A 15,904-nucleotide genomic window follows, 5' to 3' on the forward strand; every position below is an offset into this window, starting at 1 on the left:
CAGCTAGATATATTCCTGGCAGTCATAACATTCTGGTGGGTCAACTTAGTCATCAGGGTCTGATGTTGGGGATGGAGTGGTCCCTAAACCCAAAGTAGAGAAGAGATTGTTTGAAATAGGTTCTCCCTAGCTCAGTTTGTTTGCAACCAAATTAAGCAGAAAATTTCCACTCCTTTGTTCCCCAGTTCCAGACTCTAGGGGCAGTGACTGAGGATGCATTCCAACATCCCTGGGACAATCAGGATGTACATGATGGTCCACTGGTATGGTGGCTAGGGTCGTGCCATGGACCTCAGGTGTCGCGTGTTTGCATCTCCCTCAGAGTGATGATATTAGGATCTTTATTATGATCAGTTATTGCTGCAGTATGGGGTCTGCAGTGGGAGGTTGAAACCAAAATTATTTTGGAAGCCTGAATTTTAAGTCAATGGGTGATTGTTCCATGTGAATAGGTTTCATCTACTGAAATAATAATAATATATTATGTGTTTCCACCCTTCAGTGACAGTGGGAGTATCAACCACCCCCCTTTTACCTTTTCCACTGATCATATTAGAAAGAATATTGAATTAAAGCTCAGATAGAAATATTAAAACCAAGACACAAACAGAGATGACACAAGAAAAGTTTAAATTAAAGCATACACGTACAAAATGTAATGTTAACAAATGGTGTGTAGACGACAAAGAGGCATGTGCATCAAAGCTAGGTAGTCTTTCTTGTCAACAAGAACAGGAGATTATTAGGCTGAGGAAGCAAGTAGAAGAAATAGCAAAGGAACTAAAGAAGCTGGCAAATGATAAACTTGAAGGCAAGAAAAGAGAAGACATGATGGAAAATGAAATTGGAGACCTAAGAAGAGAAGTGATAGACCTTAGGAGAGAGAAACAGGAATGGAACAATGACATAGTAGAAAGTGGAGAGAGAGTATAGAAGAGATTAGAAATCAATTAGTTAAGACCAAAACCAGAAATGAAACAGGAACAAGCACCAGACAAGGTACAAAGCAAGAAACTTACAAGCAATAAAAACAAGCAATAAAAGGATAAATTCAAGAGAGCTGTTGGTAGAAGACTGATAACCGCCAGAATATATAATTGCCCCCCAATCTATTCAAAACAAAGGTGATCTCTTCAAAGCATTGATAGCAAGTAAAGAATTGGACATAGTAGGTATCACAGAAACATGGATACAAGAGGCAACAAGTGACTGTAGGAGAGTACCAAATAGCAGGATATACATTTTTCAAAAAAGATAGACTCGATACAAAAGGTGGAGGCATTCACCAATGGGTTGACAAACCTACTAGAGGAAACAACATACAAAAGCAACCTTAAAATTATTACGTTTCATATCAGTATTTACCTTAAAAAAAGAGAAGATACTAAAGAGATTAGACTACCATCAAGGATACCTAAAAAAAAACTAAAGGAGTATGTTAAAAGTCAAGAGTACAAGAACACAGATATAGATAAGTATGTACTGGGAAGACTTTCTAGAAGAATACACAAAATGCTCCAATTGTATACCATTAAAGAAAATACTAACGGCAACCTTCAGCCTAAGTTGTTCAACAGAGAAATTAAAAATAAAATAAGAGAAAGAGACAGTTGCACAAATCAATGAATCCACACCCAACACCAGAAGAAGCAAGTAGGCTTAAAGAACTCTTTAGAATGGTGGACAAATTAGTAAGAAATGCAAAGATAAATGGGAATACGAGAGTTCCATCAGTTTGTAAGGAAAACCCCAATGAATTCTCTGTGCATTTTGATAGTAGGAAGCCAGTAAAAAATAGCATAGGTCCCTTAAAAGACAATACAGGAAAGCTAGTGAACTCAGACTTGTTAAAAAGCAGTTAGTGAATAAGTTTTTTACTAGTTAATCCCTGAACCAACTGTTAAACATGAAGGGGCCAGAACCACTTGACAAAATAATATTTACAGAAGATGTTAAAAACAAAATAGAAAAACTAAATAAGTTAAAATCTCCTGGCATGGATGGGGTTCATCCAAGAGAAATGAAAGAGTTAAAAGAGGAGAAAACTACAGAAAAACTGCAGAACAACAAAAGGAACCAAAAGGATGAAAACAAAGTAATGTGACCCCAGCTTACAAAGAAGGTCCAAGAGAAGAGCCAGGAAATTATAGACCAATCTGTCTAACATCAGTCTCTTTTAAGATTTTGGAGTCTATAATTGCAGATCAAATTGTGGATCACATTGATAGAAACGACCTGTTGTTGAACAGTCAACATGGCTTCAGACATAACAGATCCTGCCTGTCAAACCTCTTTGAGTTTTTCTGTAACATGCTTGGTATTTCTGACAGTAGTAGAGCAATAGATATATTCTGCTTAGATTTCCTAAAGGCCTTTAACAAAGTTCCATACCAGAAACTACAGGCAGTCCCCCGTTTATGACAGTTCTGGCTTACAATGTTCCAAGGTTACGATGCTTTTCAAATATATTCATCAGAAATTATTTCCCTGTTTACGATGCATGTTCTAGGGTTACGACGCTGACGACACTAATCTGGCGAAGGAAATATATAGCTCCAAATCAGCAAAATAATAAAAAAAATTATTTTTTTTATGAAAAACCTTGATAAAAAAGGCAGTTTATGTAATTTCCAATACACCCAAAGCATTTAAAGTAAGGTTTTCTTAGGATTTTTTATGATTTTCAACAATGTTCCGGTTTATGACAATTTTTGGTTTATGACGATTTTTGGTTTAAGAGATGTCATAGGAATGAAACCCGTTGTAAACCGGGGGCTGTTGTAATGGTAAAAGTTAGAATTTTAAGAGTTGTAGGAGAAATAGCAGACTGGATCAAAGACTGGCTAATTAGTACAGGCAGTCCCCGGTTATCAGCTGGGGTGTCGATAAGCGAAAACTGCCATTAACCAAAACTATGCTATTTCTGGCACTATACTGGCGCTTATGCACTGCTAACTGGTTATCAGTGCCATAAGCACCATTATAGCGCCTCTGTTAGGTATGTTATGGCGCCATAACGATAACCGGAATTCAGCCTGTTATGGCACCATAAATCGCTGCTTTTATAGTAGTACTAGACGAGCCCCGTAAAACCAGATTGGCAATAATTGAGTCTGCTGATAACCAAGGACTGCCTGTAATAGAAAACAAAGTTGTAATAAACTGTGAAGAATCAGAATCGTCTGATGTGACAAGCAGAATGCTTAAGGGTTCTGTCCTTGGCCCTCTCTTGGTTTTTATTTATATTAATGATATTGTAAGCTTAACTAGCAGGACAGCCAAATTTTCAGTTGACGCCAAACTAGGAGTGAATGCAGCAAGTTCGGTGAAAATTTTAAGTAATGATTTAAGGAAAATAGGAGTGGCAAAAAAGATGGCAAATGCCTTTTATCTTGGATAAGTGTAAAGTTTTACAAATAGGAACAAACAACCTTCATGCCAACTACTTGCTACTTGGAAATGACATAAATACATAGTGTAGAACAAGAAGAGGACCTAGGAGTCATTATTGCCAAGGACTTAAAATCTGCAACACAGTGTTTAAAAGTGAAAAGAAGGCACAGAAACTAGTGGGATATGTGAAGAGGCAGTTCAAATACAGAAACAAGGAAATGGTGTTGTAGCTCTACACATCGTAGTTAGACCCAGTCTTGAATATGCAGTACAGATTTGGTCACCGACACTAAGAAAGGATATAAATAGAGTAAAGTTACCAAAGATGACTAGAGATCCTGAACACATATGACTTAGAAACAAGACGATTGCAAGGACAACCAATAGAAACATTCAGAATACTGAAAGGCATTACAAAAGTAGACAGTAACCTCTTCACATTAAACAAAAACTGGACAAGAAATAATTGATGGAAGCTAGAACTGAAGAAATACAACACATCTCATTGTGGGAACTTCTTCACATACAAGATATGTGACGCATGGAATAAACTGCCACCAGAGGTAGTAAACAGCAAGTGCGGAAGAGTAAAATAAAGCTAGACAAAATCATTAAGACACTGTAAATGAATAGTAAAACCTGCTCCTAGAGATAAGTGAGCACATGATGTCTCCTCAGATAAGTTAAATCTTTGAGACATCCTAATCCTAGTAACTCCTTGTAACGCTACAATGTGATCAACAGTGTTTGTCACCCTGGGTCTTTGGATGACCTTGTTGGCTTCTTGTGCCACACACCAAGCGGCTATACATATCTGCTGACATTTGGTTGAGATGTGAAGAGGTTTCTCCTGTGGCCCACTCTGTATCAGCCACTTGTTCACAAGTACCATGAGGCACATCAGGCTCTCTGCCTTACCATGTGGAGGTTATCCAACATATCCTGTGAGAGAGGCTTTTCTCACAGTAGTGAGAGGGGGATCTGAATACCTCCATTGTTCCTTTGGATATGTGTGCCAAGCCATCTTCTATGATTGATGTCATAGAAAGGACCTCTCTCTGATCAGACTATATGTTCAGTGAACATATAATCTACATTTGCCTCAAGATGTAGCTCTCAGATTCTGCGCTAAATGGCTATTTCCCAGCCGTATCTCAGGTTTTCAAATGAAGGCTTTAGATCTCCACCTCAGTTGAGTTATCCATGTCAGAGAAACTTAAAGCTATCTTGTCCCCCTCAGGAGCTCCAGCCTGTGGAGTGGGATGCCTCACTAGTGTTGTGGAGCTTAATAGGCTCTTCCTCAAATCAGTGTCACATTCGTACGCCTAACAGGAAGTCTGTTCGTCTTATTCATATTCCCACCAAAGAGGGTAGGGGTGCTGAATGGTTTTCTTGAGTTTGTAGCAAAGACTGAACATTTTAGTTCCAGACAAAAGTTTTGAGAGCTTCCCAGTCCCCTGCCTTCAAGACTGCTTGTGGAGACTTGGATCTGATGCCGCTTTCCCCAGTCCATGCCATAAAGTACCATATGAAAAGAACCTCCTACTGAGGCCAGAGTTGAGCTAGGAGACTTTTCATTAGTAAAGGTAGGCATAAAGTGTCCAGGAACATTATTTCTGTCTGGCTTCATGAAGTCATCAAGTAGTCCTATGATTCATCTCTGAAAGAAACAGGCCTCCCTTTTCTTTCAAGATCTCACAAAGTTAGGGAAACACTCATCTCATCTCTTGGAGAACTCTGTGTTTGAAGTAACAAGGGCTGGGTCTGGCATAGCAAGACTACCTTCACCTTATTCTACCCAAGGGATTTCATCATGAAGTCTTGTGATACCTTCTCAACATGCTGAGTCCAATTATGACATGAAATATATCATCTTTTTACCTAAGCCTGGTCAGTGGCTAGAGTTTTGAATGTTAATTGAATCTCCTATCTTTTCCTTTATTGTGTGTGTCATTGAGCCAAAGAAAATCCTGGAATCAAATGAGATGTAGGGAAGGGCTTGGCAAGTTCTCGTTCTAATGTAGTTTTAGAATGCTTCGCCCTCCATCCTATTTTAACAAAGTGGGATGGGAGGGTATTTTCTTTTTTGGGGGGGCGGGAGGGTAAAATGCTAGAGTAAGTGGCCTTTTTACTTGACATCTTCTACTGGGGATTTCACGTTTCTTCAAGAATGTCCCTTACTTAACCCTTAAACGCCGGAGCGGTAAAAAAAAAAGTCTCCCGTGTGCCGGAAGTGTTTCAGAGTGAGAGCGGAAGCGGAAAAATTTTTTTTTTCAAAAAATCACAGCGCGCTTAGTTTTTAAGATTAAGAGTTCATTTTTGGCTCCTTTTTTTGCCATTGGCTGAAGTTTAGTATGCAACCATCAGAAATGAAAAAAATTATCATTATCATATATAAATAATGCGATATATGATAGCGCAAAAACGAAATTTCATATATAATTGAATTCAAATCGCGCTGTGCGCAAAACGGTTAAAGGTAACGAGTTACTTTTTTTTTTTTTTTTTTTTTTTTTTTTTTGTAATGTACACTAAATTGCGATCATTTTGGTATATAACACATTGTAAAACAATAAAAGCAACACAGAGAAAATATTATCACAAAATAATGCATGAATTCGTAACGCACGTACGTAAACAAATATTTTTTTCAAAAATTCACCATAAATCTAAATATTGTCCTAGAGACTTCCAATTTCTTTCAAAATGAAGAAAATGATTGAATATTACTATACTGTAAGAATATTAGCTTACAAATGCAGTTTTCGACCATATCTGACTAGGTAAAGTTGACCGAATGTAGAATTTTTTATATATATATTTTTTTATATGCAATTATTTCGGAAATAAGAAAGCTAACACAACCTTCAAATATTTTTCTTTTTATTCTACATGAAATTGCGCACATTTTCATATATAAAACTCTATGAAATGCCTAATATGAAATGGAGCAAATATTCCGAGAATGGAACATACGCATTTCGGAGATTTGTGGCGGAGAATCCGCGCGCAGAGGGAAGGAAAGATTTTTTTTTAAATTCACCATAAATCTAAATATTGTGCTAGAGACTTCGAATTTGTTTCAAGATGAAGATAAATGACTGATATTGCTAGACTAAGAGTTTTAGCTCTTACAATTGGCGTTTTTCCGACCCCTATTTCACGGTAGAGGTCAAAGTTGACCGAACGTGGTTTTTTTTTCTATTTATCGTGATTTATATGCAAATATTTAAAAAATGAGAAAAGCTACAACCTTCAATTATTTTTGTTGTATTTTACATGAAATTGCGCACATTTTCATATATAAAACTTTTATGTAACGGCTAATTCAAAATGGTGCAAATATTACCACAATCGCACGTATGATTTTTGGTTTTTTCGGAAAGAGTTACCGCCAGCGGACGTAAAGAAAATGTTATTTTTTTCATAAATTCACCATAAATCAAAATATTGTGCCAGAGACTTCCAATTTGTTGCAAACTGAAGGTAAATGCTTGAATATTACTAGAATATAAGCAGTTTAGCTTACAATTGCGTTTTTTGACCATTTCGGTAGAGTCAAAGTTGACCGAAGGTTGAAAATTTGTCACTTATCATTTTTTTTTAATATGAAAATATTTCAAAATTGATAAAAGCTACAACCATGGGTTGTTTTTAGTTGTATTGTGCATGAAATTGCGCACATTTTCATATATAAAACTTTATGTAACGGCTAATTTAAAATGGTGCAAACATTACCACAATCGCATGTATGATTTTTTCGGAAGAGTTACCGCGCGGACGTAAGGAAAATGTTTTTTCATAAATTCACCATAAATCGAAATATTGTGCTAGAGACTTCCAATTAGTTGCAAAATTAATTTAAATGATTGAATATTACTAAAATATTAGCGTTTTAGCTTACAATTGCGTTTTTCGACCATTTCGATGGAGTCAAAGTTGACCGAAGGTTGAAATTTTGGCACTTATCGTTATTTATATGAAAATATCTCAAAACTGATAAAAGCTACAATCATGAATATTTTTTTGTTGTATTCTTCATAAAAATGCGCACATTTTCATATATAATACTCCATGTAACGGCTAATTTAAAATGGTACAAAAATTTTGTCAAAGTGACGAAATAATTTCCGAGATGTGTCACAGATACTTTTTAGTGCGGCAAGAAAGAAATTCGCGCTTGCGCGCCTGCGTAACGATTGTAAATAAAACAATACCTTGATCCGTGAACTCCCAGCATCCCCCAAGGCGCGTGATTCAAGAGTTTTTGGCTGGTAGGCCTAAAAGTATTTTTCCGCGAATTTTTAAAAAAACTTTTGTTTGTCGACGTAAAATACGTCCAGTCGGCACCCGGGAGACAAAAAATGTTGATGTAAAATACGTCCAGTCGGCGTTTAAGGGTTAAGTTCCATCTAGTTTTGGGAATCTGTGGGCCAGGGCCCTACTTGCACCAGTCAACAATTTCAGCAGTCTGGTTGTGGTTAGAGGAGTCATGACATCCCCTGCTCGCATATGCAATTGAAAGCATATCAATTCAAGGTAGAATCCAACTCTCAGATGCATTCAGGAATCCTCCCCTCCTTTTATAAAAGGTATGGTGGTTTCTTCTTAGGAACAGGTAACACATTTATTAATGTAATTTGTACTTTTCTTAGGTATAAAAACTGTAGCCTTTATTTAAGTTGAACCCATGTCCACTGACCTGTTATGTCCCTGTGGCTGAAGGAAAAAGTTAGCAGTGAGGTTGAGCAAGTAAGGGGTTATACTCCTATCACCCCATTTGTACCAATTAACCACCTCATTATCAAGATTCAGTGACCAATGCAGCTCATGCTGAATCTTTTAATAGAGGAGGCCATGTTTTGTACCAAAATTTTTTCTTTCTCTGTGACTAGAAGTGCTTTTGAAACTTAAGAATAATTGTCTTAAAAAAAACTGTTGTTTAACAAATTAAATTTTCATTCAATAAATTTTATGAACTTGTTACAAGTAGTGAAATATTTTGGCTCCTTTCTCATGTAGACATTGAAAGAAATGAGAAATCTAGTAAGGCATCCAAAGCTGCAATCGCTGTGACTAGATAAAAATCTGTTTGTATCTGTGAATTGTTACTCTCCCTTGAAAACATCATCTATAGTGAATGGTAGGCATTGTGGAGTAATTAATTTGACAATACGTAACAGTAAACAGATTAAAGTAACTATTGGGCTGTGGTGTCACTCCATTGAGCCTAGTGATGACTTGGGTGAAACACTCAAGTCGTAGATGGAACCTTGGTAATTGTCCTCTACGATTCGCAATGCTAGCAAAGATTCAAGCAGCAATTGTCATCACTTCAGTCCCCAGACTAAGAACCACTTGATGACTGCCACAAATTTCACAGTTGCTCTGAATTGAATAGCTTTGAGTGAAGTTGTACTAGTAAGAAATTATAGAATATTTTGAAGTTTCATGATAGTATGTATACATAGATGTTTTGGGACATACTCGGGACCAGACCCACTCCAGCTCTTTTGACCAGAATTTTTGTCATAATTAAGGATTGTAACCACCACCATCATATTGACCAGTCACTCCTTTTAGTTTCAGCTTCACAGATTCACAACCTGGGTTATTCCAATGATCAGTCTTTTCTAGTTGGGCTTCAGTAAAGGGTTCCAGACCATTGCATTGTTGTCTGTTAGTTGACCAAAATCTGTTCCTCCCTTGGAACTCCAGGACAGAAAAATGATAGCAAAACACCCAAAGGAAGGAACTAGGTTTTATTCAAAGTGAGGAGGTTCATGCTTTGGACTCTAGTGTAAGACTTTTGCCAACCGGGTTTAACCACTTTTGGGGATGATTTTACATTGGATTTGCAATCTTTTTAGCCATAGGAGTCAGAAAGCGAAATCTAAGTTAACTCCCAATAAGACAGATGATGGGCTACTGTTTCTTGAGGTTACTACAAAAACTTAAAGCACTGTTGATGTTATAGAGAAGATGAATGAGAAAGGCTCTAACAATGGCAACATTAAGTCTTTGACATCACTCCAGCTCATTTCTCTTCCTGATTGAAGAGAGCAATTTTGAAAGACACTATGATGTGCTTTTGAAATATGAAATTGCCCCTTTGATATGGTGGTGTCACAATGATACGAGATTCTGCACAGCTTTTTTTCACCATAACCACCTTTTTGTCCTGTTGAAACAGACAATTTGAAGCAGTTCCACGGAAAACTTTTGTCCATCTGATTGACAGATGTGGGTCCTTGGTATCAGCGATGCTCTGTGACAGCTGTTCTGAAGATTGTGGAGGACATTGCCAGGGCCAGTAGATTGATCTCTTCACTTGGGTGCATTGAGCACATCATCCACATGTGAAAAGCAGGAGGCTACTCTAGAAATGAGCAAAATTGATAGTGCTGCCAGGCTGTAGCAATAAGGGAAGCTACATTAGGACAGGTTAATTTTCCTGTTACTGAAATGGACAGCAGTAGGCTCTAGGCAAACGACCCATGCCCAATAGTCTCCGTCCCAGCGCCTCAGTGGCGTGGTTGGTGTGGTGTTTCCTTCCCACCTCGGTGGTCGCGGGTTCGATTCTCGGCCATTCCATTGAGGAGTGAGAGATGTGTATTTCTGGTGATAGAAGTTCGCTCTCAACATGGTTCGAAAGTCACGTAAAGCCGTTGGTCCCGTGCTGAATAACCACTGGTTCCATGCAACGTAAAAACACCATACAAACAAACAAAATATTCTCTGTCCCTGTAGCAATGGAAGAAGTGATCATCCAGGCAACTGGACTCTTGCAACAGGAGGAAACAAGGGTCATGTTCATAAAATGTACAGTTTGCACAAAAGCCTAGGTACAAAGAAAACCATTTAAGACCGGCTTATCAGGAAATACTTTTGTATTATATTATGTTGAACTTTACCAATACCATTGTCATAATAAACATTTTCACCTCACATTCCCTCTTATAATGTATTCCATCTTATAATTTGCTACTCACTGCAGGTTTATGTGAGATATTAGTTCACTATATCAGCAAAATATTCTTTCATAAGATGTATAAAGAATAAGAAAAATATCAGAGTTTCCTTATCAAATAGAAGTTGAACTGGAAGTTGAATTTGAATTGAAAATACATGTACTTCAATGATTGTATGATAGTATTGCTTTTCTCTTTCAGGCCCCACAGATGTCCTGAGCCTAGGTCTGTAAGAGCCTCCCCGACAAATTTCACCATGAGAGTAACAAAGCGTGGTTACAATATACCTCCTACAGGTCTAGAGGGGTCAGCCAATAACAGAAAATTTATCTACAGCAGATACCGGCCAACACAAACCTTCAGGCCCTCAGAAGATGATGACATATTTTTATGTTGTGCATTTACTGTAAGTTAATATTGTTACATTTGTAGACTGATACATTATCATTAACTTGTTTGCATGAATGTTGTACAGGCAGTCCCAGGTTATCGAAGGGGGTTCCGATAAGCGAAAATTGCTATTAACCATAATTTGGCCATTTATGAGGCTCGGAGCTGATAACCAGTTAATTGCATCAAGTATCATCGCCATAACTCTATTTTTGGCGCTGATAGCTGGAACTCTGTGCATTATGGTGCTGTAAATCACCGATTTTATGGGGCTAGACCAGCGCCATTAACCTAGTGAGCCGATAACCAGGGACTGCCTCACTTGTAATGACGACATGAGAGTTTTGTGAAGCATTGGCTAAGTTCTTTGTATGTCTTAAATGGTACAGGAACCATCTTTTAAACTAGATGTGCAGAATGGAACTAATCTCCAGTTCAGCTTAGTTTCCTGCATAACTGTGATCTGTGAGAAGTGGCAGCATTAATTCTTCTCATCATTGAATATCCCTATGCTGAGGAATCCTCCATTCATATTTCTTGGTTTTTTCTGTAATTTTGGCTTATGAACAGCACTATCTGTTGTCTTAGTAATATTTTTTCTATTCCTGTCTTAACTGTGAAAGGAGTGCAGATATATCATATGGAATCATAAGGAGACTAGATAGGTAGATCCAACTGAAGAATGAATGCATTTACTGAAAAAATAGGACTGTAAAAAAGTTTTTGTAATGAGGCTATTTTTGTCATGGTGGATTTCAGCAGATTCCCAGTCTTCTTGTTATTTAATTTAGTGTAGCAGTGTGGCTTGGGATTGCTTCTGTTGCCAATTAGTTGATTTTCATTTTAAGCTGGTCAATCGGATCATTTAGAGGTTTTTTGTTAATTTGGTCACACCCCCTAGGATGGTATCCATCTTCTTATTACTATATTAATTTCTTTTTGTTATTGAATACATAGTGCCTTGTTGCCTTTCCTAGCAGTAGCATTTGCATCTTTCCTTAGTTTGTATTTGCCATGAATTTGTTTCAAGTTAATTGAATAGGCAGTCCCCAGATAAGCAAAAATTGCCATTAACTGAAAGTCGGGGATTTATTGCGCCTATGGCACTGAGTTCAGGTATGCTATGGCGCCATAACTCTATTATTGACACCTTATGGCGCCAATAACTGAAATGCGGCCTGTTATGGCACCATAAATAGCCGATTTTATGGTGTTAGACAAGCCCCATAAAACTGGATCGTCATTAACCGAGTCCACCGATAACCGGGATCTGCCTGTATGTATATGATGTGAGAATAAGGTGCTTAATATAGTGAAAATAAACTGTAGACACTACAGTTTCTCAGTTTATGTAAAGGAGATTTTATTTTATTTTTGAGCATCTCGCTTGTCTCTTCTCATAGGATTAAAGTAGTTGGAAAACTAAATAGAAAATGACCCACAGGAGCAGGTGAAAAGTAAAATCTATAAAGTAATTAACATAGAACTGAAGGGATACTGCATATTAGTTACTCTCTACCAAAGGCTATAGAATTATCTTTCACTCGCATCAAGCAGATCAAGGACTGAAATGGAAGAGTTTTTTCAAGGGAAGAGTATAAGAGCAAGATGGAAGGAACATTTTGAGAAACTATGAAATGAAGAGAACCCCAGAAGAAAAAGAGAAGAGAGAAACCCTTGAGTAAAAGCAGTTCCAGATATCACCAGAGAAGAAGTGAAGAGAGCAATTGACAAGATGTAAAATGGAAAGGATTTTGCACCCGATCTTATACCAGTTGAGGTGTGGAAATGTTTAGGAAGAGGAGGGGTTGATATACTCTAAAACCTCTTTTCAATGATCTTCTGACAAAAAAAATGCCGGAAAGCTGAAGAAATAGTATTATGGTCCCAGTATATAAGGAAAAGGGGATATACTGTACAAGACTGCACAAATTACAGAGGGATGAAATTTATATCTCATACTATAAAGAAATACAAAGGAATTATTGAAAAAAGAAATGAATGAAACAACAAGTGAAGAACAATTCGGGTTTAAGCAGGAAAAGGATACCGTAGATGCAATTTTTACCCTGAGGCAAACAATGGAAAAACATGCTGAAAGAGAGAGAGGGCTACATCTAGTATTTATTGATCTGGAGAAGGCATATGATCGAGTACGTAGACAAGAAGTGTGGAGATGTATGAGAGAGATGGGTGCTTCAGAAAAGCATGTTAAAGTAGTCCAGGATATGTATGCAGGTTACCACTCAAGTAAGGGCCACTGTGGGAACAACAGAAAAGTTTAGTGTAAGAGTTGGTTTACATCAAGGTTCAACTCTCGGTCCCTACTACATCTTTGACCTTGTGATGGATGTTATTACATCAGATGTGAGAGAAGTCCCATTGAAGTGTAATGTTTGCTGATGATGATGTTTTGGTGGACCTGACTAGAGAAGGGGTGGAGATAAAACTACAGTTGTGGAGACAAGCTCTTGAAGATCGAGGTTTAAGGATAAGCAGAGCTAAGACAGAACACATGTGGATGGGAGGGGCAGGAAAGCAGGGTGAAATTAAATTAGGTTTAGAAGACATCAAGAGGGTTACCACTTCAAGTACCTTGGGTCCTGTGTGATGGATGATGGAGGCATGGACTCGAAAGTAAACCATAGGATACCGTTTGCTTGGATGAATTGGAGGAGATCATTTGGAATATGCAACAAGAGGATTAGTGTGAAAGTAAGAAGAAGGTTTCATAAAAGTATAGTTAGACCAGCAATGATGTATAGGGCTAAGCTGTAGTCAATAAAGAAGGTTCAAGAAAGGAAGTTAGAAGTGGCAGAAATGAGGATGTTGAGATGGATTTGTGGAGTCACAAGAAGGGTTAGGATTAGAAACTTATATTAGATGGACAGTCGAAGTGGTATAAGTGTTGTTAAAAAAGATTCGGCAAAGAAGATTGCAGCGGTTTGGTCATGTCATGCAGAGAGAGGAGGATCATATCTGTTGAAGGTTCATGGAAATGCAGGTGGTTGTAGGAGGAGGAGGTGAAGGCCAAGATTCAGCTGGAAAGATAATGCAGCAAATGGCATGCAGGTAGAAGGGTTAAGAGAGCAGGATACACAAGATAGAAGATGGAGAAGGCTTAATTAAACAGAACAGTGACGCCATATGGAGATGGACAAAGGCTGAAAACAAAGAAGACTGAAAGATAAAAAATTAGCAGGACATACCCTAGTAAGAAGGCCAAGAAAATTAATGTCTTACTTAAAAACTCAAACCAGATAGGAATTTAGGCAGCAAGTGTAAACATGAGTGGAAATCTGGCAAAAAAAAAAAAAAAAAGGAAAACCTATTTTTGGTGGCCACTGTTGGTCCTCAACATCAAGAAAGGGGCCTCCAAGGCGCTTCACACTAACCGTTCCAGGGCAGGGAAACACAGTCAGACACCTCCGTGTTGTTTCTTAGCCCAGGTCTCTTTAGTCAGACCTTCAGTGGTAGATTTCTGAATATGAGTTGCACAAGGGAGTCCCTTCTTCTGCTGAGCCTAATTTTAGTGTTTTTATCAGCACCTCAGGTCTAGGTCAAAGAGCCCACTTGAGGAACCGGAAAGATATCCGGTGAACATACTGGGTCATCAGAATCATGTCCTTCCCATCATGTACTTTTGATCCCTTGGGTTGTTGGAATCTGATTATTGTATAAAGCAAGCAAACCTTGGACCTGTTGGCCTCTTCAAGGCCTTACTCCAGTTGTAGCAGGGGCAACAGGCACCATGCTATAGCTGGTCCTTTGCAGACCTGCTCGCCTTACACCCTTTAATATGTTCGAGAAGGTTCTAAACAGTCTCGGGCTCAATTTCTAGTTAGTCTCTTAGTCCATTCTGGCACATGTAATAGCTCCTGAATCTGCTATGGATCTTGATGGACTCTACAAGATATGTCCCCCCAAGCCATGTCTTTCAGACAACCTAGCATCATTGATACCACCAAGGGTGGTCCTATCTTGCGCAGACAGGTGTGCTGGACTGTCCGGAGGATTTTCTTCCAAAGAGTCTTCAGGACATGTTGTAGAGGCTATTAGAAGATTCAGAAGTTGCCTTCTTCCTCCATCTACCAGATTTGGTGATCGTCTTGTTATTATTAATAGGGCCTAGTTGTTCCAGACCTCTGGGTCTCAGATCGTCTTGTGAAGCTGGTGTCTCGGACTTACATATCTTCTTGTGTGTGGTGAGATTTTTTTTTTTTTTTTTTTTTTTTTTTTTTTTTTTTTTTTTTTCTTCTTTTTGGGGGTTTTTTAGAACACTGCTGAACCTGCAGTGGACTACCCTTTTATTTCTGAGATTTACGATCTCACTTTCCTTGAAGAGATACCAATCTATGCTTCTCTGTGGTTAAGCACAATGACCTGGATCTTTCATCTTCTCATGATCTCTCGAGCCCTTTTACATGCCTAGCTAGGAAGCATGAGATATGGTTTCCTCATTTTCCCTTGTTTTAACTAAGAATGAGGATCCATCCAATACCTGGATCTGTTCTTTCTTCCTTGGAGTTAAGGACAGCCTTGGCTTCCAGAAGCTCCGTCCAGCTCCCGAATTCATAATTTGCTTAGCATCTGGCCCACCTGACACCAGTTACAGCCTGGTGCTAGCGCATGCTCCAAGCAAGCAGGAGCATTCACCACCTCTGAGGGAAAAAGTGAGCTCTGTCCAATTCAAGTTTCTAGGTATTTACATGAGCAGGACTTGATAATCAAGAATGCCTTTTATCCTTTGATGTTTGGTCAAGAACGTCTTTGCTATCTGATTAAGATCACATTGTCCTTTATCTTAAAGAGATTTTATTGCTGAAACACTCGGATTCAGGAGTACAACTTTGTCTTTGTCTTCTTTTAGTGAAAGCTATAAACATCAAAGCAGCCTGCACTTCTTTAGCTTTCAGGCTCATATGCCCTTTACTTTCATTCTGCATCAACCTACTGGAAGTATAATTGACCTTTGCATCTCACGATTCTAATAAGTGATTCCCAAACTACTAGCTCAGCTGATGCCCAGCTCCCCTGGTACCTGCAACAATCTGTCACCAGTTATGGAGTTTCCAGAACGTCAAGCTGCTAGCTCTCCTGGTGCCCAGTTATAGAGCTCCCAGCCCACAGAGCTTCGGGTTTGCCTGGTG

The 15,904-nt window shown here is 38.4% G+C and overlaps 1 protein-coding gene across 4 annotated transcripts in view; it reads left to right on the plus strand.

The window, feature by feature from the left end:
• The window catches only part of LOC135212973 (DDB1- and CUL4-associated factor 1-like), a 287,714-nt gene that overhangs the window by 217,961 nt on the left and 53,849 nt on the right, over positions 1-15,904 (plus strand). For all 4 annotated transcript variants that reach the window (XM_064246733.1, XM_064246734.1, XM_064246731.1 and 1 more), the window contains one exon: positions 10,566-10,770. In XM_064246733.1, coding sequence (XP_064102803.1) covers positions 10,566-10,770 — 205 coding nt within the window. The remainder of the gene's footprint in view (positions 1-10,565; positions 10,771-15,904) is intronic.

This window comes from Macrobrachium nipponense, chromosome 42, assembly GCF_015104395.2.
Source record: "Macrobrachium nipponense isolate FS-2020 chromosome 42, ASM1510439v2, whole genome shotgun sequence".
NCBI classification, from domain to species: Eukaryota; Metazoa; Arthropoda; class Malacostraca; order Decapoda; family Palaemonidae; genus Macrobrachium; species Macrobrachium nipponense.